General features: G+C 43.8%; 1 protein-coding gene across 3 annotated transcripts; it reads right to left on the reverse strand.

Moving 5' to 3' along the window:
• Positions 1 to 418: 418 nt before the first annotated feature.
• Positions 419 to 23,943, reverse strand: itgb1a (integrin, beta 1a). Of its 3 annotated transcripts, none has more exons than XM_079181695.1 (17): positions 23,628 to 23,943; positions 10,673 to 10,739; positions 10,228 to 10,313; positions 9,104 to 9,323; positions 8,834 to 9,004; positions 8,301 to 8,539; positions 7,870 to 8,025; positions 7,665 to 7,760; positions 7,099 to 7,188; positions 6,665 to 6,805; positions 5,485 to 5,687; positions 5,123 to 5,361; positions 4,769 to 4,991; positions 3,965 to 4,200; positions 3,587 to 3,753; positions 2,292 to 2,369; positions 419 to 1,445 (listed from the first exon to the last, which is right to left on the reverse strand). In XM_079181695.1, the coding sequence occupies exons 2-16, from the start codon at positions 10,737 to 10,739 to the stop codon at positions 2,292 to 2,294; spliced, it is 2,412 nt and encodes an 803-aa protein (XP_079037821.1). In that variant the 5' UTR covers positions 23,628 to 23,943; the 3' UTR covers positions 419 to 1,445. The 3 variants fall into 3 exon arrangements, with proteins under 3 accessions (XP_079037821.1, XP_079037822.1, XP_079037820.1); XM_079181694.1 differs by lacking the exon at positions 419 to 1,445 and adding an exon at positions 1,670 to 1,796; XM_079181696.1 differs by lacking the exons at positions 419 to 1,445; positions 2,292 to 2,369 and adding an exon at positions 1,661 to 1,796.
• Positions 23,944 to 25,325: the final 1,382 nt, after the last annotated feature.

Consider the following 25,325-nt stretch of genomic DNA (forward strand, 5'->3'; position numbering starts at 1 on the left):
AGAAGCTAGTTGGCATGACTTTTAATTGATGTAAGGGTTTTGGTAACAGGTCTGAGAAAAATAAATCCATTTTATGCTTATTATTTGTTATATTTGTGCTTAAAATGGCACAGATTCTGGGAATTCAGTCCTCCTCTGTACCGTATGAATCCTGTCAAACTTGTGACCGTCCATAAGTCTTACCATGGCAGGATACGTAATTGATGTCATGCTGCTTACTTTTATTATGTATGAACTCATTGTTCATGTGATCAAAGTGTTTCAGTAGAAATTATCTCTAAAACATTGGCGCAAATCTTCAGCTTTAATGTGTCACCAAAACTCCTGATCCTGAATTTTGGTATTTTCAGAGAACAAGGGCTCATCTTACTGTGATAGTTGGCCAGGGAGAAAGACACAGACAGGTTTTTGTGTTTTATTTAATAAATAACTCAAACCGTATTGGGAGAGAACAAGGTATTAAAATAAAAGGCACTTTGAAAACAATACTGTAAAGGCTTGTGTGTGGTACTTCAGAGGCATTTGGGGTGTGAAAGCATTTCAGGTGATTCATGTGACGTCTGAACAAATACTCCTGTTTCGGTCTTACCATCTTAAAATAAAATAAAATGTCACTAACAGAATTGACTCACACAAACGAGTTTACCAGTTCACTGAACAAGCTAACATAGAACATATTTTTGGCGTACTTGACGAGAACACAGGAAAGGACCTGAGAAAGTTACTGCAGTTGACAAGTACAACAATACTTCATTAGTTATTTGCAACTTGGGTCATAACTAAACAAATGCTTTGATTGTTCAACATCACCACAATTTATGAATTTTATCAAGTGGTATACAGTCCCTTTGAGTTAGTATATCAACTATTTGAATGATACTCGATATTAATCTTCATCTTGTGTATTTACTCCTTTAGAATAGACAACAGTTCTCAATAAGAGTGCATTAAAAATGTGTTTCGAAGCTGCAGATCAAACCTACATTTACAACCACTGCAAAATATTCTGTGATTCAACATAACCGTCCAATCAAGTTGAATGTGAAATATCATTCAATACTTCCTATTGCAGTTGTTTTCTATATATATTTACACACACACACACACACACACACACACACACACACACACACACACACACACACACACACACACACACACACACACACACACACACACACACACACACACACACACACACACACACACAAACACACACACACACACTGGCAATATGTGCTACTATGGCTGACAATTTACACATTAAACCTAAATCCTGGCTGGAACACAGGAAGTCAGTGCACAGAGAGGGACGAGACGACAGAGAAGTGTCTGAGAAAGAGACAGAAGCGGAGGAACTCTTGCACATATATTGTATATTCATAGTGTCCACATTGTGATGTTAAAAACAAAAAAAAAAGCTCAATCCTCTGCCCATACCAGTCCTGTAGCAGGAAAAAAAAAAACACCTTCATGTCATATTTTTTTTTGTTGCAAATTTGCAACTTAAAAGTATATACACATACTGTATACTGTACATCTAAAATACAACAAATGCATATAAATCGTTAGTGTTAGTAAAAATACAGATGCAGTGGCCACATGGTGCGTTATAATGGTAAAGCAACAAGAAGAAGTTACATCAACCCCCCCCCCCTCCCCCCAATTTGCGTTAAATACTGCAGTCGTCAGATCCTTGATAGCAGAGTTCATTGAAAACTATGACGCCTTCATTTTCCTTCATATTTGGGATTGACCACAGTCGTGACAGCACTTTTGTAGATGGGATTTTCACCCTGCAGAGCAGAAATTGAAGTAACAATTAGGTTATTACTCAGTCAGGGATGAATATGCAACTTTTATGTTAGATTTTCTGACACATTTAGCAAATCACACAGAAAAACAAATGCGTCATCAGAACAGAACATCATCCTTTTACTGTACATGTTATTTATTTAGATCACACTCCGCACACAGCCATGCTTTTGTGACGCCGGACCAAATATCAGGAAGTTCAGATTCTGCATCGTATTTAAACATATTTCATACTCACCGAAGTACACTGACCAGGTTTTATGATTTGTTTAGCTGTATCGATTGTCACAGCACACTCATGCACTCATTGTTTTAGAAACTATAAAGGTAATATTTCTCTTCCAACTACCTACTCGTGTTCTTGATAGTTTTAAAAGACAGGTGAAATGAAGAAATGAAGATATACCGATTGAAATCAAGGCACACGTAAGAAGCCCATGCAGGAAAATGACGTGGAAAGGAAAGGAAATACAAACTTAAAGGGCATCAGCTTTACGTCCATATTGTGGGTTCTGGAACTGATTGACAGGACTCTTGTATATTGGGTTTTCTTGCTACATGTAGAGAATGAGGTCGGAATAGAGTTTAGCAGGAAAAACACAGAAAAAAAGGAATACAAAAATGGCAGAATAAAGAGAGAAAAGTAGGAATAAAGTCCAGTGAAAGTGATGAAAGGAGGGCATGTTTGTGATGAGCCTTTTTCACAATTAGAATGCGGATCGTGTACACTTTACAATAAAGACTTCTTTTATTGGAAGTCCTCATTGAGGCAATGTCTTCTATGTGTATAGAAGACATTTCAAGCTATTCTTTTTTTACTATGTACTCTGTCCTGCACCTGTGAAGAACTGTAGATTTGCAGACCCTTGCCCTTTTTGAAAAGGAAATAAATATTGCAACATTTACTCTAAATCAAACAAACGCCAACCTTCCCAGATTATGCGACACCCTCATTAACTTGTGATCTATTTAAACGTACAAAAAAAAAAAAGGTACACCGTTGAGGCTACGCATCAGGATGGTGTGGTTGCAATCATAAAAGAGCATAGGAAGGAGCTCATGCAGTATCTTTGAAATTCCTTTTGGTGGCTTTGCCTTCTTATCTTGTCAGGAAATCCCGGTTGCCCAGAGTTTCACTAACAGTCTCTCATTTCTCTCAAAATGAAAGGGGTGTGGAGCCCCATGTTGCCCTGCCCATGGCAATAAGTAAGACCCCAACATACAGATCGGGAACATCTGCATCATCAAACCCACCATGGTCTGGGTCTGTGACACTGTTCCACCACTCGGTGGAGGCATTTCACTGCACATGAAGCTGTGCAGAAATCCACTCTTCTGTCATATTGATGTTGGCTGATGATGCTACAGCTAGGAGGGGAGGAGCTGTAGCCACTCCCCGGAAAAAAAGACCAGCTATGCTCAGAGTGCATAACATTCCCAAAAAAGTCGTCACAGTCCCCGACATTTTTCCTTTTTAAAAATATTTTGAGCGCCATTCAAAAGCAACACATTCAGTCTATTTCCACAGCTGTGCGACTGAAGAGAATTACACTTTGTAATGATATTAACAAGTCTGCTAATCTCTAATCTCTGCTAAGTACAACAAATGATCTTTACATGTTAATTCCCTGACAGCGGACGGCTCTGCAGAGCAGCCGAACAACACCTGTTTTCCACATTTTAAGTGACTCGACCAAACTTCTGCCAAAAATCAGAAGTATTTATCTTTTCTCGTCTTTCGCGGAGCCGGTTACGGTTCCAAAACACTCACCGTGTCCCATTTGGCGTTCATCTTCTCCTTCTCAAACTTGGCGAACTCTCGTCTGTCGTGGATGATCATCAGCAGCTTCCAGATGAGCAGCAGGGCCAAGCCAATCAGGACGATGCCGGCGACCACGCCCGCCACGATGGGGATGATGTCAGGGCCGGCGGGGCAGTCTGAAACAGTGGGGCGCAGCAGTGTTTAGGCAGCTTGAAATAAGAGTGCAAAAATAACAAGACCACGGGAATAACATACCATCACACGGCTGAAAGTGAATAAACAAATGCCCTATTTTTGCAACCCAACCGCCACAGGCCCTGTAATTAGCTTTCTCTGTAACAGAAACCTTCCACACCCTGGCTCACGTTAGCCTAGCTCTCTGCTTACCCAGCAAGTCGACCACATGGACCTCCTTCTCCGTGTTGTTGTTGACGGCGTAGGTGTAGTAGAACCAGCAGTCGTTGGCGTCCCTCTCCTTGCAGTGCATCACGGGGTAGGAGGCGTCGTTGGGCTGGGGCAGCTTGTCCCTGTCCTTCACCTTGATCAGGTTGAAGTAGCTGCAGTCCCTCTCACACGTGTCCTTCTTCTCACCGGTGCCGAACGCCCGGCACTGGACGCACTCTCTGGTGGGAGCGGGATGTTGTCGTTACTAATGAGCACTGAGATTTGCTAATGAAGGGATACGCACATTTAAAGCCAAAACGTACAATTACACTGATGTCTTCTTACTTTAGCTTGTATTTTACCCTTTATTAGCCGACATGTTGGCAAATTAGCAACATCAAAAGTATGCCGAATTAGCTATTAGAAGTTCGTCTTTTTAATTTACTCATTGACGTACAGTCAGCATTCACTGGAGTACTTTGATACTGAAGAAACCTCAAAAAAGCGCTGATTCTCAGGCAAGATCTGGAGTTATAAGGAGCGTCTTTTTTGCCATGATGAGCAGATTTATGAATGTTTATTCGCGATGGACGGAAACAATGATATCCTTGGGAGGTGTACAATTAGAGGCCAGAGAGGCGATATCTTTTTTTTTTTCAAACGTTTTTTCTCAACTCACTTAAACGCCACATGTACATTGAAAGAGTTATGGGCCGCTGTAACCATTCCACATTTGTAGACTGGCTACAGTGTACCGTAATAGATGGGGGATATTTACATATTAACACATCTTCTTCCGAGACTTACTTGTGCTCAGTGCAGACTCCTGGACAGGTAGGACAAGTCTCACAGGTGGGACCCTGGAATTTGGGGTCAGTGCACTTGCAGGTGCCACATTCGCACGTTCCTCTGCCGTTACAGATCTGCTTGTTGCTCGCCATACATGTGCCGTTGTCCAGAGAGCAATCACAGGCACTTCCGGTCCACGTGGGGTCACAGACACACACTCTGCACTCACAGCGGCCATGCCCTGAGGAAAAACACGGGAAGAAAAAGAGCATGAAAGCTTTAATGAGCCCCTTTTCTCTCTCTGGACATCGTCCGTGTAAAGCCTGCGCGCTGAGATCTGGAATTCAGAGAGACGAGATCCGTCATACACACCTCCGCACAGTTTGTTTCCAGAGCGGTCACAGTTGAAGTTGTCGCACTCGCAGTACAGGCCGCTGTACCTCTCCTCGGGGTTCTCCCTCTTCTTGCACTCGCATGTGCCGCACACACAGTCGCCGTTGTTGCTGCAGATGTCGGTGCCGTTGTCCTTACGGCAGGTCCTGTCCATGTCCTCCGTGGCCACGTCGTTGCTGCTGCATTCACACTGTCTGCCCACGCGGCCCTCATTACACCTGAGACGAGGGAGAGGTTGTGATTCTCCAAGGGAGACTGTACATGAGACGTAAAGCTTTTGGAGATTTTTTAGCGAAACACATATGGTGCAATAAGGATTGTGGAAACGTTTGCAGACTTACTTGCAGGCTCCACACTCGTAGGTCCCGTTACCGAAGTGGCAGTGCGGACTGTTCTTGATGCCGTCCTTGTTGCATTCGCACTCGCAGATAAAGTTGAGGATAATCTCCACCTCCTCCGTAAATCCCAGGGGCTTTATCTTGATGGTCTCAGGCTTGCCTTGTTTCGGACAGCCCTTAGACGTCACACTGATGCTGAACATGACCTAGGAATGAAGGAGGAGAGGGAGACTCGGACTCAGAGAGCAAACCACAATGACAGGGAGCAGCTTTTGTGCAATACAGTGTGCGAATTATAGAAATTATGGTTTTTAAGTATCTGACATCTCATAATTTAGGCCTGGCAGAAGTGGAAGTCTGATGACTTTGGATGAAATGCATCATGTTGTTACGCAAATTGTTTTCCAGAAAAGAAAAGAAAAAGATCACGAATAGGCGAGTACAGATTATCTTTGATCCTCTGTATGATAAAAAACGCTTGTTAAATCTTCTATTGAAATAGCTTTGTATCTAGTATTTCAGTGGTTTCCAGCAAGTTGCGTTATTTCCATTGTCCATTTATAAGCATATCATGGCATTGTGGCATGTGTGCGTTTCCTGCAGACATACACGTAAATAAATGTGCTTCTACAGTTAAAGTCGTTGTCTACGACAATGGCAAAGACAAACGCGTCTTGTTAAGAATATGGGAAATTTCAAACTTTAAAAATATGTGTAATGTGACTTGGAATTGAGGCAATAATAAGGGTAATTGAATAAATAGAAACAAAACACTGGCACTCACAGATAAAGTGTCTTTTTATTTCTTATGGAAATCAAATGCTTTTCAGCTAGAAGCCATTATCAGTCCGGTACTATTATTTAAGATTTGGAGCTGTGTGCGGCACTTCTTCTCAAAATAGAGAATTAAACAAGATATTTAAGTTTTAACTTTAGGTTCACAAACTGCCAGTATAAAATGTGTCTGTATTGGTTAAGGCATTTTTTGAATTACAAGCTACTGTACTATGATCCCTGTGGTGTATTACTGAGAAACCCCTTTTTTACATTGACACAAACGCATGGTGACTGTTTTAATTATCTACATTTAATTAGACATGTTCTGTCTCTTAATGTCCTGAATGGTGTTGTGTGTTCAGGCTTAATCCTCTCCTGGTGAAATGCAACAGAAAGGAGCACTCACCTCATCTCCGATGGAGATGTTGGAGCACCTCCGTCCACTTTCGCCCTCGCTAACCACTCCGTTCTTACAGCGGGACGTGTAAGCTATGGTCACTCCCTCTGGAAGCTTGCTGTTCTCCAGAATAACCTCGGACGAGAGAGACTGCCAAGAGATAACAACACGAATGCTGGAATGTCATCTGGTAGCTTACTTTTGACAGCGTACACAAAGGATGAGCTGAGAATTAAATGGGAATGCCTTTGACTGGTCCAACTCAGTCACTATGTTGAATGCTTTAAAGGGATAGTTTGGATCTTTTGAAGCGGGGTTGTGTGAGGTACTTGTCCATAGTCAGTGTATTACCTATGGCAATACTCTGACTATGGATAAGTACCTCAAACAACCGTTAGTGTGGTTCATGTGAGCAACTGTTGACTTAATAAAAGTGTACTTACATTGTAAGCGTCGATAATAAGGTTGATTACATTGCTTGAATTGGCAGACAGAGTGCCCACTGCAGACTTTGGTATCAGATTCTTCAGCTCCTGAGGAGAGAAGAAAAAAGTTTAGAATAAAGCTTAATCAAAGGACTGTTAATCAACAACAACAACAACAAAGACAGATTGTTCCTGCTGCAATATGTGATTGCATTTCATCACAGCCTGGAAATATACTGGTTGAACCATTTAATTCCAGATTTAGATGGATACAACATTGATTTCAACCTTGAAATGCTGGAATTGTTATGGCTTTGAAGCACTCTGCAGCCACGTAATGAAATGACTTTGATCAAACTCAGATGGAACTGGGCTGAACTGGCCCGAAAAAGCAACAGCATGGCACGAGGAAATAATTAGAGCTTTTATGGGGATGCTACCATAACTCGCAACAGAGGTATCAGCTCGGGTGGCTATTTTTACGCATCACATGCATGCACAGCGAAGGAATGAGGAACAGTAAAGAGATACAAGTGAAGTAGAGTCCCAGATAGAGAAACGAAGAGCCAGAAATAAGATCTCACCTGGTAAACAGGCTGGAACTCCTCAGTCACTGCAAAAATGGTCTGAATGTTGTTGTCACTCAGCTTCTGAACCAGGTGAGCGATGGAGGGATAATCCTTTTTGAAAACAATGATGGGGACATTTTCAATGTAACATGCAGTCAACGCGAGTAGCGGTTACGTGCCCGCATGTAGAACAGGCCCAAAAAAATACAGATCTTCTTACATAGTAGTGGCTCATGGTGTACGCGTTGTTCTCCAAGTGACATTTTCCATCATTGGGCAGAACGATGCCTCCCAGCTTGCCATCGCCAGCAAAGTGGAAGCCGGCGTCAGTGGAGAACACCAGCAGACGAGTCACATTCCTCCAACCAATATGATCCTGAGAAATAAAAAAGAAACACTCAAATGATTAAGTCATAATGTGGCACACAAACTTCTGATTATCACTGCATCCAAGAATCCCCTTGTAAACACTAAATACTCATAAAATACCCTTTTCACACATCACCACATGAACGCATTTATTGGCGCTGTATCCCTCCGAGCGAGTGCCGTAATTGTGGGACAATTAGCTTGAATTGAGAACCTGAGAATGATTATTTCCAACAGTATTACTGAAGGGAAGGGAAACAGCTTTTTACAACAACAGCTTACCCCACACACAGCCACTTGCATGATGGCATCGAACCCCCCCTCAGGAGAATCCAGGTTTCCAGAGATGTGCTGTTGGCCCACCAGGGTGTTGAACTTCTTGCCGTCGCTGGTCAGCTTCAGGACGTTCTTGTAGCTGAACGGGCTGGTGCAGTTCTGGTCGCCTGTGCACGGGTTCAGCAGCTTGGCAGGGGTGGTGCTGATGTATGGCATGACCGTCTTCTCCACAAAGGAACCGAAACCTTCGAAAGACAGTCGGATTCAGAATTTCACTTTGAACGAGATGCTTGGTTTGAGACTGGGTGATCCAGTTTAAAGGCAAGCTGACACCAAATGAATTCAGAGGTGGTCCGTGCACTGTGTTTACTTCTTTGGTTTGTTTGTGCCGGTCACAAAAAGCTCATTCAAACTTGGGTGGCACTAAATACCCACAACAGGACCCCAGAAAACACAAGACAGTCAATCTACTTCAGATAACTACTTTGAAAACAAAATTTGTTTGCCCTAAAAGCAAACTTCACAATGAAAATCCTCACCTATCCTGAAGTCAGAAGTGATCTTTGACATCTCCAGCATTAGACTTGTTCCCAGGTTCTTGACGTTTTCCAGATCGTCCTTCATGGAGTAGGACAGGTCCATCAAGTAGTACAGGTCGATGGGATAATCTTCTGCTCGTTTGAACTTCAAGTTGAAAGACTGGGGCTCACCTACATGAAGTTACCGTTATTCAAAAAAAACTGTTCAAATCCAAAAAGAAGGTAAGAATAGCTTCAGAAAAAAAAAGCTTAATTTAAATGTAATCTCACCAGATCGGAGGGTGAGGCTGAGTTTCTGGGGCTGGATCTGAGTGATGTCCTCCGGCTTCAGTTTCTCTGCTCCCTTTCTGCGATGTGTCACCATTTTGTTCTTGAGGGTCTTCTGTTCCCCGTGCGGGTTCTCGATCATCTCATCGGCACAGCCCCTTCTTATCAGAGACTGCAGCTCGTCACAGCGGGTCGACACGGTCTCACCCTGTTTCAGGAAGATCTATGAGCAGAAGCACAGGGACAGTTAAAGGGACAATCCATCAATGTTATCAGAAGGAGTACTACTCAGTCTGTGAAAGCTGTTGCTGTTGCAAAAAAAGACCGACAAAAATCACGGACCCATCAATGACAGTGGAAGCAATTGTGACAATCAATTAATCACTTTAATTATCCCTTGAGCAAAAATATTTGGCTGGTCCCAGCTCCTAAAATGTGAGGATAATTATCCTCATCATTGATTTTCTACTTTTTGGTTTCTTGATTAAAGGACCACTGTGTAGCATTTGAGGGATCTATTGGAATAAATGGAATCTAATATATATGGCTCATTTCTCAAAGGTATAATCACCTGAAAATAAGAAAAATAAGAATGTTTTCATTACATTTGTTAGTATGAGCAGTTTATATCTACACACGGAGCAGGTCCTGTTAACGGAGCCAGCCGCCATGTTTCTACAGTAGCCCAGAACGGACAAACCAAACACTGGCTCTAGATAGGGCCAATGCAAATCTTCACATTGGTAATATGAAATGTTTGAAAATGACAGATATAGAAATAGTAGCCGATTAATTGTCTGTTGGTTAACTAATCGATTAACCCACTTATCATTTCAGGTGAAGACTTTCTGCTTTTCGGCTCTACAGTTTTAAATCATATAGCTGTCAGACTTGTCCGACAAAACTAGGAACTTAGTAAGACATCACCTTGGGCTCTGGGAAACTGATGGCTGCATTATTTGCTGATATTTCAGAGGCTTAACAAGTAATCGATTACTTAAAAAGATTATTACAAACAATCGTTCGCTGCAGCCCGACATTAGGCACTAAGTGCCTAATGGCATCATAATGGCATCAATACGGCATTTCTCAGCAGCGATTATAGCTGACGGCTTCGATTCACGTACCGGGTCTTTACACCAGCCACATTTGGCTCCGGCCTGGATGCACTCGCCGCAGTACTTTGCATTGGCATTGATGCACTCGTTCCCCTCTGGATGGAAAACAAAGAGAGAAGAGAGGAGCAGGCAGAGTCAGAGGGAGCAGGTTCACGGCACAGGCCCTGCAAAGTAAGCAGCCTGTTAAGCCCCCCGTGTTTACACATCAGTTCGTCTGGAGAACCGCGTGGCTCGGCGGTAATTGGAGACATTCCGTCTTTTTCATTATACTCTACGCTCCGTAGGTGGATCTCTGGTCGTGATATCGTTAAGATAAAGTTGCCGGCCTCCGTCTCTGGGGTGGTAGTCATCATTGTGAACTTTTACGTTTGCAGTGCCTGCTGGCGTCAACAAAAACGACATCATGTGACAGAACGATGATGTTACAGCAATACAGTACGTAAGCCAATCTTACCTTTCTGAGCATTACCGCAACAAAAGACTCCCAGCAATGCGGCAATCAAGAGCAGCTTCAGGTCCATCTGAAAACACACACAAGGAGAAAAAAATAAATCTTTCAAATGTGTTGTCGTCTCGTCAAAGAGCTACCGCTGTTTTCAGAGGCAATTTGTCATTTGTGACTATGCCTTTGTCGACAATAATAGCTGCTGTGCTTCAATGCCTGAACGCTTGAACTCGTAATTTCCTGGACAAAAGGGTCCAGAGGAGCGAGAGAGCGTCTCAGAGAGATGATAGATTGAATGTGTAAATGGATATTGGAGATAATAAAGTATCCGGAAGAGGGGGCTTGGCTATTCTCAGTCGGTCAAAGGGTAGCAGACAGCTAATTCAATTCCGACCGCTTTCGCATACAAACATGTCGGCCACAGTATGCTCACATTTACACACAGACACAGTCACTGACTTGCCCCCGGCCTTCTTTTTTCTAACAATCCCTTTTACTGTAAATAGCATCAGCTCCCTTGAGTCAGCCCCTCTCTGGTTGTGTATATTGATCCTTTGTCCGTGAGCAGGCCCTTTGGTCAGCCATATCGATGCATCTTGTCCTCCTCTTAATGCAAAGCTTATGACTCACTCAGGATAAGTGAGCTGAAGGACCTTTCTCTGCACTAATCGGCTGATTTGTGAGCAGCCTACAGCCACGCTAGCAGCTCTGTGAGACTGTGCTCAAGGACAGCGGTGCTTTGAGCAAAAGCTTGCCAACGTGCGTTCAATGTCAATGCTAACATGCGGATGTTTAGCAGATATAATGTCCACCATCTTAGTATTAGCATGCTAGCATTTGCTAATTAGCTGTAACCACACAACTGGGGCTGATGGGAATGAATGTCTTTACCAAATTTCAGAGCAATCCATCCAATAATTGGGAAGACATTTGACTTTGGACCAAAATGGCAAACCAAGTCCCAAATTTCAACCTCATGGTGTCAACAGAACGAGTCAAGGGATAAACAGCTTGGGAACGATGATTGTACAAATTTGGTGCCAATCGACTCACTAGATGTGAAAATATTATGCTAGATTAATACAAACTTTGACTTTTTGTGTCAAGAAATAAAATCAAAAACCTCAAGCTTATGGTGGCGCTAGAGAAAAGATACGGAGATCACTTAAGTTATTAGGATACATCATCTGGTGACCATGAATGTCTGCACATAATATCATTGAAATAGTCGCAAAGACCAATCGACCAACTGTTAGCATGCATAGAAATGGCCAGAGAAGACTTCCTTGAGTTTCAGATTATAGCTTTATGGACAATAAATAATCACGGGACAGAGCTGAGGTAATATTTACAGTCTGCACTGTGAAACCCCTTTCACACATGCACTAAAACCCTGAGCTTATCTTTGCATTGCCTGGAGGAGCTGTAATCGAGACCGCATATGTCCAAATAAGTTCGACCGGACATTAAACAGACTTTACCCTGCCGGCTCCTCAGTGCAAAGTCTGTGTAAGGACTGATTGAACCCGTGTGTGAATAGGACGGGTCATTGTCTGGAATTCACACGAGTGGGCGTGTTAGTGACGTTTCTATCATGCGGCTGGCGTGAAACCGGAAGTAAACAAACATCTGACGGTGAAGAGGAAGGGTCATTCCCACGAAGACGCCAGATAAACTGTCTAACTGGAGAGACAACACGATTCAGAGAGGTTTGTCAGTAAGGGCCAAATCCCAAAATTGTCAAGGAACAGCGAGAAACTCAGCTGTATATGACCCAATTACGAACCAGCTATGTGGCCGATGTGTTTTTGCCAGATGATTCACCGATACCGATTTCAGATATTTGGCCAATAGTGACTCAAATAGCAAAGTCCGATATCGCTGACAATGGGGCCAATCTACTCAATTCAATTCTATGTTTCTGCATTAATTAGAAAGGTTTACACTCAAATTGTAATTATAAAATATTTTTTTTAACATGCTGCTGGTGTACGATTTATTATTTTACTAATGAATAACAACTCAATAAATTAATATCTTTGTGTTTATTTGTTATGCTTTGTTTTACAATGTTAAACAAGCAATGTTTGATGAATGTAACACTGGTATCGGATCTATGCTTGGTTTCAAAAGCCCATGTGTCAGTATCAGTATCGGGACAGAAAAAGTTGGAACGGTGCATCCTTTGTTTTTGCGTCATGTCCCGACACCCAGAGGTCAACCCCTCGCCTAAACCGAAAGGAGTATTTTGAGAACGCATCTGAAACGGACAATCTCCTGTTCTGTGCTATATTTGTGAAAGGGAAACTCCAGACAATGTCCGCAGTTCACCACCATTATAAGATTATATAAGATTTAGTTAGCACTGACAGGCTTTTGGGATTCTCGCCACCTCTTATTGGCAGTCCTAATAAGCGACAGCTGGGAAGTCTACCACAGCGAGACACCGAATCAATGGTCTGGTGTTGTATGAAGGTGCGCTGGCAAGGGATCAGCATGTGCCGAATCTAATTAACATTTGGAATGCAAAACCAATATCCCGCCTGACTAAAGATCACAAACTCATGGGACCCACTTCTAAGACAATCTTCTCGGTAGCTAATGTCTACCACATTGGATACTTAAGCATGAGGTTCAAATTAGAGCAAGACGGACAGTGATAAAGGGACATATTTTTTCTCTTTTTCATTTCTTAGAGCAGTGGCTGTTGCTGGCTATTCATAGAGGCTACATTAAAAGACCGCATTCTCTTACACTGTGGTAAAGGAAGCTCTGATGTTCAGTGTGCGCGGTGTTGAGTGATGCATTCCTGAGTGGCTGTGCGACTGTGCGTGTGTGCGTGTGTGCGTCCGTTTATATAGACACAGAGGGGCAGACGGCCTGTCTACAGCCCCCCCCAGATTAGATCAGCTGGCTGGAACCTCTACTGCTGTACATGGGCAGTGTGCGTGTGTGTGTGGTTGTGTGTGTTTGTGTTTGAGTGTATAAGTCTATGGCCTGTGTTTCCATGTGAGATCAGTACCACATTTAACCTGGTTCTGCCACTGTTACACCATCAACACCACACCATACTGAAGCCAATCGATGTGTCAGATCCATGAGCAGCAGTTCGAGATGTTTGGTATGTGCAGGTAAGAGGAACTGATTTCAGAGAAAATCAAGCTTTAAATGAAGGAATTTAGGTTCACATTCCTCTTATAACAAAACCACACACTCAGATATTTCCTTTTCTCTCCTTATTATTCAAACGCAAACGACGTCCAAAGAAACGACAGCGAGGCGTCAAGTTAGAAAAATAACCACGTTGTCCTCAATCCTGTGAAGCTTAGCAGCCTCGAGGAAGAATGTTCAGTAAAAGAACTACAGTAAAATATAGCAGAGGACAGAGAGCTAAGAACAGGATGTTATGCTGCCTTCAAGTGCGCCTCTACAGCTCAGAGTTCAAATGTCAGACGTCGTAAATTTCAATGTGGTTTTGGTTAGCATGGCCGCTATGACAAATGTTTCTTTTTTGGCTGTACCATTTTAGAAGCAAAACAGCAGAATAAAGATGGTTAAATACATCATACATTAAAATGATATTCATCTATTAGCCAAGAATAATATAGTTTGAATCCTCTGGAAAACCATCATCATCATCGACGAAGACTGTGAGATGTGGTTTTAAAAAAAAAAAGTTATCATTCATTTTGATTACGTTTGTTTTTTGGCTCAAACATGCTTTCCATCAGGTACAAATGAAATTTTTTCAGCAAATGAGGTCTCTGTTATATCTGCACAGGAAGCAGCTGTGCGTTTAGAAAGCATGGTTTGCAACCTGCTTTTCTTTAGTAGCTACGCATTGTTAGCTATCCTGTTAGCTTCCTGCTCATTAAACGTGTTTTCTCTCCACTGGACTGTGTTTTAACCCAATGAGAAGCTGCAGCCGAGTGGGGGTTTAACCATGCTAGCTGGCTGGCTCTAGGGATGGAAATATCGGTCTGTCAGTCGGAAGGTCAGTCCATCCTCCTCATAAATATCTCTGCTACTAGATCTATTGCTATGAATTTTCTTTATTCCTGGTCTCCAGAGGATGAATCCTGCTTTGACTGACTTTTCCTCTAGGGCCACCAGCAGGTTCACATTTTTGTCGTCAGCATTTTGGCATCGTCATGCTGTGTGCATATTGACACGCTGACATTAGCATTTAGCTCAAAGCAATGGGCTGTGCCTAGGTCCAGCCTTACAAAGCCACCACTGTTGCTATAGACTCCAAGTCTTGTTCAGAAGTAAAGCTGTGAATGTATTCTTTGTGACCTTAATGTAATTCCAGATTTGAACCATTATATGAACTAAATCATTTGAATAGCGCAGCGATCCACGATAGTTTAACGTAAAATGACCACCTACAAAAATTCTTTTCTACACTTAAATATAGAAATAAATTCTGACTTTCCCATCCGGCCTTAACCATGTTTTTGAGTCTTCCCATACATGCTTAGTTGGGAAGACAATAATATTAGCAGCACTCCCTGACCACAGCCATAAATTGCACTCATAAATTGCACTGAGGCCCGATGCTCAGAAACCACATCCACACACCATTTTGAACAAGCAAGATAATGCCAAGAAAACATTATCTTGTAACATTGAGTGACATCACGAGCCAAGCTTGATTCCTGAGGCTTAAAAACACTCATGCGCCAAGAAGTCCACTTTCATAAACAGCTTGAATGTTTTGTTTGTGGCACAGATAGGAATCGCTAATGAAGAGGGATAAGGACTAATATTAGATGTTTGCATGACGGCCACAATGCTCAGATGTATTTGTGCCTGGGAAAGCATAAAAATAAATTCCACACTTTTTCCCCGACCACAGTTAAGACAGCGCAGCAGCAGTTATTCTCTTACAGTTTGTGCAGCTCCCACACACTTTCTTGCCTCTCTCGGACAAACACCAGCGTGCATACGTGCACATTTCTACCCCTCAACGCCTGTCCACTAGTCACACACACCTGAGCTGTGACTAACGGCCGCCCGGTGCTTTATGGGCTTCCCAAAGCTCTATCAGTTGGCAGGAGACGGTGATGCATGGCAGACACTGCGGTGCGTGACTAAAAAGGGGCTTGAGCTTCTCAGGCATTCCTGAGGGACATGAACGCTGCCTGACCAGGATAGTAAACTGCAACACCGCTGCTGCACTTTGGGGGAAATGTGAGCTGTGAGACCCCAAAAAAAAAAGGGATGCTGTGCTTGTACCACCCCGATTCCCGCAATCCGCTTTCCCCAGTTTGTTGCCGAAGTGCTGTGGTTGTACAACTCCTGATTGTCTGCTCTAGGAACGTCTGGAGGTCCCGGAAAACCCCCTTTGTGAAAACTTCTGGCGTGAAGAAACCACCTTAATTGGGCCACACAAGCCTCCACTATGAAGTGGATTCACTTTCCTTGAAATGGAGCTGCATTTGCAAGTGCTCAGAGGTGCTTACTTCAGCAAGCGCTGCCATGAATTAGGACCAGCAGAGTCAGGGAGCTCGACACAGTAAAGAACACGCCGACTGCGGCAGTAAAAGAGCTGGTGGCAGTCACAGCGCTCTTTGTAGGAGAGGGACTGTTCTTCTCCGGCCGTGAAAAGAAGGAATGGAAAAGGAGGAAAAACAGGAAAGGGCGGTGCACAACTCGAAAGGGGAGAGGGTTTGCTTCAAGTCCAAAGAAGAAGGAACTTGCAGACTTTTCTCGCCTCTACTGAGTTAGTCCTTTGGCCCTTTGGTCCTCCTTCATTTGGACAGTGTTAGTCTGGTTGTTCAGGCCCTTTTAATGCAAATAGAATAATACATTTGTCAAAAGTTTGTCAAATCTCTGGCATCCTATCCTCCCTCTTTCTCTCCGTCTCCCTCCTTCACCATAACACCCACACAATTGCTCAGTTCACTCCCTCCACTGTGAGCCAAGCCACACCAGTGGCCCCTTGACTTCACATACCCTTCAAAAACAGCACCGAGCGGGGGAACGTGTCTGAGCTCTGAGACGTACAAGCCGCCCGACAGAGCTGAAGGAGAATACCAAACAGTGTCCGTCTGTGTCTCTGTCCACCACCCCCCCCCCCCCCCCCCCCCCAACCACCTCCCACCACCATCCGGAGGAACCCTCTCATAGCGGACAAAAGCAATGAATCAGGCTGCCCTCTGAGACCATGACAGACGGTCTGATCCTTTAAAGTGTTCCCACTCACCGTCGCCTCTTACAATAATACTAATGAGCTACATGTTGAAGTATTTTGGCGCTTCTTTGCCGCAAGGACACCGATATGGGCAGACAATCCGATGTGGTCTTTCCACAGGAGAAAAAAACATGAGAGAAATGCTCCAGGCGATTGGGACGGAGGCACAAAAAATGGCTCGAAAGAAATGTTTCCACATTACAAGAGCATTCCAGTTTTCAAGCTATTCCTCAATAGAAGAAGCTTGGTCAGTGGGAGTGGAACTTCTGAGCAAAGAGAAGCAATACAGAGGAGTTTCCATCACGTCTGATTCAGGCGGCCATGCTTTATTTTTAGCCAAAAAGAAATATACAGTTATGTGTTGATGACATCAGCTTCTATTTCCGTTTTGAGACAAACCTCAATGAGGGTAAAACAGCTAACAAAGATCATCAGCACCGATAGGACCTTGAGCATATTCTACAAAATATCGACCGAAGGAAAGACATGCAAAGTAACATCCTGAGTGTAATGAGGTATAACATTGAGAGAGAATATTTAACATTTGCTCAGTGACCATTACAGGATAATAGCACATTCATTCATTAAAATGTTTATCGGTGACATGTTCAAACATGGTGTAACGGAAGCAAGTAGAAAGAGTCATAAAGGCAGCAAACTGACTTTGGTAATGTCCATTACACCCCAACATCGATCTAAAGTTTGCTAACATAGGCACCATGATACGGCAGGATCACAAAACACCAGGTCAGCCGCAAAGTTGCCCCGGATGTAGGGATGTGTTGAGTCCTCGCTGCTCTCTACAACGGATGTGGCGAGTGCAAAGTTAGCACAAGCCATGGAGCCACAATACGTTATGGGAATACGGCAGGTAGAAATAAACCGCAATTTCTCTTTAAGCCTGCAGCATCAAATTCCCCCGAGTGTGTCTTATCGCTTGTGTGATCTGATTTCAAAAGTCAAAAAGTTGCCCTTTATTGCTTAATATGGTGAAACGTCAGTGTAGTGAGAGGTTGCTGAATATTTATCCGAACAATGCGGTAGCTGAGTGACACGGTAGTACAAGTTGTCGACATGTTTTTTTTATTGAGGAAGAGTTATTCAGGTATTTTAAAGCAGTTTCCCAAATGGCTTGGCAAGGGACTCTTAATCATCCACTAATAGCTCAACAGAATAAAAGTGGCTACAGCCTAAATACCAGCTTCATGAGTAGCTCCACAGACTGCTGGTTTTGGAGATTCTGCTCTACTTTCCACACAAAACACTTAGCCACACGCATTGGCTCGAAGCCTGCCAACATTCCCCTTGTATGTAGGAGGCTAAAGATACACCTCTGGGTGGGGGTGGAGGGGGATACTGCCTTGCAAGGAATTCCTGATATTTCCAGACAGAAAATCTATAACACTTAAGCAGTTCTGCTTTTCTTTTCAGCTCCAGAAACACGTTCACATAGAACGGGGTTCACATCTCATCACAGCAGTTGAGTAGAAACAATTGAGGCAAGAACCATAACCGTTTGGAGGAGGGCCAAGTGGTCCACGTATCACTATTCATGGCTCCATCACTGTGTTGAAAATAGCTGTGCAGCGCTAACAAGTTATTTCGGACTCGTCCTCCCCACCTGGCCTCTGCAATCACTCTGTAACAAGGTGGTGGTTTGAATCACAGGACACACAAAAAACAAATCTGCCTCAAACCCCGTAGAGACAAGGCAAAACTAACAACTGTACTCATGTTACAATAGATAAATGGCTAAATGTGAGCACAAATGTGTTCTCCACATAATTAAATAGCCACAATGCTGTTATACTGTTGCGTTTGTGAAGTTTATCTCGACAGTGGACAAGCTTTGCTCAAGCATCTGCGAAATTTGACATTTTTAGGAAACCATCTGTTAAACTGTTCATGGAGATCCTCTGAAAGTAGATCTAGAGGAGGGCAGAGCGTCCGATTCCCGGGCTGAAATGCGGGCTAGTTTTCGGGGGATCTTGTGGGGGGGTTGGCCTGGTCTGTGACAATAGAACCAAAGGGCTCCGCCTGTGGGGGCTGGGATCCGCTGTACAGTAAGCCTCCCCCAAACACCCTGTCTTTGCTGAGTCGGCCCTTCCTTTGCTGAAACACAGGAAGCTCGGCTGGGATCGCACAGGAAGCCTGTATCGTGGTGCCTGACAGCCAGCCACATCTCACTCTTCAAGCCATAAAGATGACATATCTGGCATTAAATTGAGAAAGTGAGAGAGAGAGAGAGAGAGAGAGAGAGAGAGAGAGAGAGAGAGAGAGAGAGAGAGAGAGAGAGAGAGAGAGAGAGAGAGAGAGAGAGAGAGAGGACCAGGCCACCTCGTTTACAGAGAACGCTGTGCCAAAACGGCAGCATATTGTCTTTGTGAATCAAGCGTGTCTGATTCCTAAACGTCAACGGGGCCAAAGCTAAACAAGCCTGGAAACTGCTCCACACACAGTGCTAGCGACACAGCCATAAGGGACCTCACTGGAAATTAATAAACAGCTGTCACAGATGTTGATTCTCTGTGACGACATCCGCAGCAAATCAGCGCAGCACCTGCACAGCGAGGGGAGTATTTCAGATACATGACAGCAGTCTGCGGTTACAGACAAATATTTACAGCAGCGAGGTGATTATTCAACAGTGTGTGGGGGTTTGGAGACAAGGAGAGAGAGCTTTTCTTCAGAGCTAATGGTCCCAGCCGTCAGTCTGCTGGAGGAGAGCTGCTGCTGCTGCTGCTGCTGCTACCGGGAGACAGACTGTGTCTGCTAGAAAAGAAGTTACCGCAAGTCCGCACAGCTGGTGCAGGACATTGCCAGTTTGTACACATGTCATATCATGCTAGCGTTTGCAGGCAAAGTATTTCCCCTGAAGATGCCACTAGAAAGGTTATGGGGTTCACAAAGTTATTATTTGGTGGCAATCCACCCTCATTTTCGGTGAGAACAGCAGCGCAGAGAGCAAACAGCAGTACACAAGCTGTCCAACAGAACCTAACAAGTCACAAAGACAACGTGGAAAGCGCTGCATTAAGTCCTAGAAATGTCAAAGTTTGGTCTTAATCTGATTTGAAGCCAGCAGCGACGGGCCGGCTGTAGACACCTTTGCCTTCTGTCCGCCGAGGCCCTATATAACGCTTGAAAACTGGCACCTTAACGACACTCAGATGTCTTTCATTAGGCCCCAGACTTTGACACTTGAACTGCAGGGCCTCCGTTTCCGCCACCGCGCCGTGGAGCAAAAACAGTAGCGCTACACCCCCCCCCCCCCCCTCCCTTAAACGCATTTCCTCTTGGGAGCAGCGGAGGAATATCGGTTTAATTCTCAAGGGGGCCACTGACTGAACATCGCGTTCTAAAGCTGCGCTCCAGCTGTGCCGTATCACTTAATGAGCACAATAGACTGATTTTAGAGAAGCGTGATGATCCTGAACTGTACCAGCTGGTGTTGAATAAAAAGGAATGAATAAGATATCGAGTTATTCTTATATTTCCGCCTCATTAGTCCGCCTCATTTTAAGTACAATACCTGCACTTGTTTCTGTGGAGCTCCTTTAACGCTGCTGCATATTATTTCCATTATATTATAAAGCAGCAGTATTATGTATAACATTGTGCTGGTTCAGTCAGAACAATCCGCTCCTATTATCGAGCCACATCACATATAAATAGAGGGATTTCCAAGACCAATGAGCGTCTTTAAAGATGGAGCCACAGTGCTATGATGCGTTTCTGTCTCTGAACTGGCGGACCTGGTGACTCACTCAGCACCCCTGAGACTCCCAGACCACGTCCACTCAGACGGAGAACAGTCTTTGCATTGTGCCGGTTCTACGTGTTCGCGCTGATGGGAGCTGATCGATGCTCAGGAACTGATCACAGGTATGAGCTAATATCAAACAAGGCTGTTTTGATTTTAAATAGCACAACATTTCTGCTCCTCAGTTGTGAGGATTTGCTGGTTTTCTTTGTCTCATGTGACAGTAAACATGACATTTAAAGACAACTTTTCCATTATCTTTTACACTTAACTTGCTTCTGCCTGGGGACTGGCGAGTCTGCACAATCTAATACAAATAATTTGTAATTAATAAACTGTTTGAAATATAGTTGTATGCTGCTCATGAAAACCTGGTAAACACAGTGACTGCCCATGCTGTAAATAGTCGCCATCATTCACAGGTCATGTGAGGTGCTGTTTGGAGTAAAAATACGGTTGCAGTAGTAATGCTTTGATGCTGCTGTTACAATATGAGTTTCAGCACTAAAACCAAAATAATACTTCTCTAATACCTTATACTTAAAACATGTTTTCTCCAAACACCTTTGGCGCATGTTGTCCCACATCCCTCTCCATTAGTTTCCAGTCACCTACTGTGTCCTATCTAATAAAGGCAGAAATGCACCAAAACACATTAAAGAAGCAGTATTCGATACTATCTCTAATTGGCACCAACAAAGTATTGAGGTTTGATACCCAGAACCAGTTTTCCATTGCAGTATAATGACCATTTCTCTCATTACAGCGGTGTTATTGTGAGGGTGAAAGACAAGCCAGCGTTCATGTTGGTGAGTAAAGCCACATTTCCAAACAAAAAACTCTTTTGTGTCCTTCAGCCACGTCGTTTCGGTGAAGGAAGGGCACATAAAAAGTTTTCCGACCCACAGGCCCTCGCAGTTAAAGCTTCACACTGTCACAATAATCAACGCAGTGCGACAGAACCTGCAGCCCGCATTAAAGAACGTCCGCTACTATTTACTACCAACACGACGTGTTTAGCCTGGTTTCCTCAGTGGACCTTGGCAAGCAAGGGGTCAGCTTTAACGGTGCCATTCCTCACCGGTGTTCCAGAGGCTGTTTTTAGAAGGAAGAGCCCCCCCCCCCCCCCGCCAAAAAAAAAAGGCTCCAAAGTGTTTGAGTGGATGGAGACTAGCAAGCGTTTTGGCTAAAAGCAGCTCTGGAGGTCACAAACCAAAATCCAAGAGTAGGGCCCAGCCCGCAATCTGGCTCCACAAACAGACCAATCTGTGGCAAAAATAATTTCCAGAAGACAATAACAGAACAGAAGCAGCCGAAGGAGATTATCGTGCCGCACAGAGAACAGATCAGCGTCTTGAGTTTTAGAAATGACCATATGGTTTTGAGAAACCCCCCTCAGAATGTAGGAGAGACTGCAGAGGTTTGGTGCTGTGCATAACAAATCACAGAGATAACTGCTCCTCTGGGATAGTCAGTTGCAGGGCCCAGTGAGCGTGCACGCTCGTGCGTGTGCACGTGGCGGGGCTAAATGGCTGTAACAGGCAATTATTTGTGCCACTTTACGTCGGTCCGCCCCCCCCCCCCTCCCTCCGGCACCGAGCATGTGTCACGGAGGGCAATCATGCACGTTCATCACTCCTGTCCCCATAGGGGCACTGCAAAAAAAACACAAAGTGCATATTCATCACTTCCGTCTCGAGGGGACAATGTCGCACATAAGGTGTACGTCACTCACAGACAAAAATACAAACACACACACACACACACACACACACACACACACACACACACACACACGAGAAACGTCACATGTCCAGAAGAAAAGGCCCCGGGTGTGGCCCTCTGTGTGCACTAAGTGACCTCATAAATCAGGTGGGAGCCAGAAGCAGCTGCTCCCTCGAGGGGGGCGGAGGTCACATCCATTCAGCTGGTAGCTACCGGCTCCTTCTTTCAACTCCCCCCCCCCCATACTCTTACATTCACCCTCCTCCTCAATTAGCCAGCCTTCCTCCCCCCCTCCCTCCCTCCCTCCGTCCGTCCTCCACTGTCCTTCCTCCACCCCCACTTCGCCTTCCATATCTCCTTCTCACATCCTCTCCTTCCCTCCTCCCTTTCCTCCATTTCCCTGATTAAACCAATGCCTCGGCTCTGCAGCTACACCGTGGACTCAGCTGCATTTATAAGGCCTTCATCATCATCTTCATCCTCCTCCTCTCCCTATGATGAAATGATCGTTGGATGCTGTGCAGCCTGTCAATCATGCATCGCGCGGGCAATAAGAAGCTGCAAGCCCTGCATGTTCTGTCAGAAAGCTAGTTTATATTCTATATTTTAATAATTATTATAAATTTGTTTGTGCAGCCAGTCCTCACCCTAACCATGTCATCGCTCTGCTTCCGGTTTGCGGCTTCAGGATTTGCTTCATTCCTGTCTCTTTGGGACCTCAACGACTCTCACCAGTTTTAGACTTCTATCATCTCTCTCTCTGTCCCCCCCCCCCACACACACACACTGGGCTGTCAGCATCACATGTGAAGTGATCCCTGAGTAATTTAAATAGATCATGTGAGTTGACTTGTTGAACTTGAAGCCCTTTCATATGACCGTCTACATTGAATGTGCAGCCTGTTGCACCCCCCCCCCCCCCCCCCCCCCCACAAAAAAGAAGGTTGAATGGGTGAATTATAGCAGATTAGTTTATTAATTTCCATAAATTGCAATGTCCAGTAATAAACCACAATTACATCCCACCACCTAACAAATAACTTTTAATAACATAGAATTTAAGCTTGGACCTTTTATTAGTGATCCATTATTAAACCACAGACTCAACTCGTTTTTGAGTGCCATATTAAACTAGCAAGCCATACAGGAGTATTATGATGATAAAAGTGACAGAAAATGCAACATTGACCTCTAAACGTTATAAATATATCATCAATAAAATTGTTTTTTAGGCTGGGATACAAACAATACAACATGAATACGTTAATTGGCTGCGTTACCTTGTCGCTGTGGTGTTATTTCCGAGGCAGCATACAGAAGAAGTGAGCTAGCTGTTTGTCCACCAGCTCCAAGTGATGATCCGCTCCGCCGCAGCGCAGACAGACAGCGGCAGCAACTATCTGCCTCGTTGGCACCGGGGGGCCACTTTCTCCTCCGAAAAAAGTCACGGTAGGTTTCCCCTGCTCCTCATTCCCTCCTCAACTTCCCTCCGCAGAGAGAAAAAAAAAAGGTTTGTATTAGAACCAAATGCGGGAAGAGTTTGGTCGCAGGGGAAGGAAACCAAATCCCGGCAGCGCCTGCGTGGACCTCTTTTCCTCGGTCTAAATCAGGAGAAAGCGGAGAGGCGAACCCGCAGAGCTCCGCTCCTCCGGCCCGAAGCACGCAGTGTAACACAGAGCTCTTCCGCTCATCACCTTCAGAATAAAAACAGAAACTTGGCCCCCAGTTGTAATGTTTAAAACTGGTTTAAAATGAGTACTAAAAAAAAACTCACTAGAATTCATTTTAGTAGAGCATGTTCACAGTTATGAGCAGGAATAAATTATGCTTATTTGTGTATTTGTATTTTCACTACACATATGAGAGGTTTACATGTAGCCTAATTACTGTAGATATAAGTATATTGGCCTGGTAATATGAGGATACATGGTACCGCAAATGCAGGTATATATAACAAAAGCCTCTGTTGCATTGATACAGCTACACGAATATACTATTACATTTGTAATAAATACACTGCTAATATACCGTAGATGCTTTGGAATAAAAGACAGATAATAATAATACACACAGAGAGAGGACTTAAAACATACAACCTGATACGTAGAACGGAGCAACCGGAACACACACACACACACCCACCCACACACACACACACACACACACGGTATCATCTTTGTAAATCGTTTACTAACTCATCGCCTAACAAATACTTTTATTTTGAAAGTGCATAATAATCTTTTCCCGTTTTATTTTTGCTTAATGTTGCTGACTTAATGCATCTCCAGTCTGTCGACGTCACCGCTAGAGGACAACCCCACTCACATAATTGCCTATTTATACAGATGCTGGCAACATGTCTATTCAACGTTACAGCAATCTGTCCCTCCGTCAGAAAGGGATTTCTGTCATCAGCATCTTCTTCATCATCGATGACGAAGACTGCTCTTTAATATAAACAGAAATGGTCCCGCAAGAGCATGTCGACTGACTTGTTGTGACGCCACTGCATTTACTCCTGTGCTGACATCTAGCCAATAAAACAAACATGCGCTATATAAAAGTTATATTATTTAAGGCCCTCTGACTGTTTTTTTTCCCTCCCTCGTGGTGATTTGATGTGTCATCAGCAGTGAGCATAAAACACATGAAGAAAATCCAGTCCCACCCTCAGAATAAGTCTGTGTAAAACACTTTATTGCAGACTGTGTGTATCTAAAACATAGGTTGAATTACCAACTTCATTGTTAATCATTGAATTAAAGTCGTTGTCATCCCTGAAATGAATTATTGGTGGATGACAGCTACCTTGCAAAACGTGCTCGTTAAAGATTTTAGAGTAATTTAAGCTGTCATGGCCGAAGTTTCTTTGTGAAACGTTTGCTACTGTGGAATGAAAACCTTGTATGTAAAATGATGTAATTGTATCTGCCTCTTAAACTAATTTATTTTCCTCATAAATCACACTTCTTCTCCTG

Source organism: Pholis gunnellus (genome assembly GCF_910591455.1).
Source record: "Pholis gunnellus genome assembly, chromosome: 20".
In the NCBI taxonomy this organism is placed as follows: Eukaryota; Metazoa; Chordata; class Actinopteri; order Perciformes; family Pholidae; genus Pholis; species Pholis gunnellus.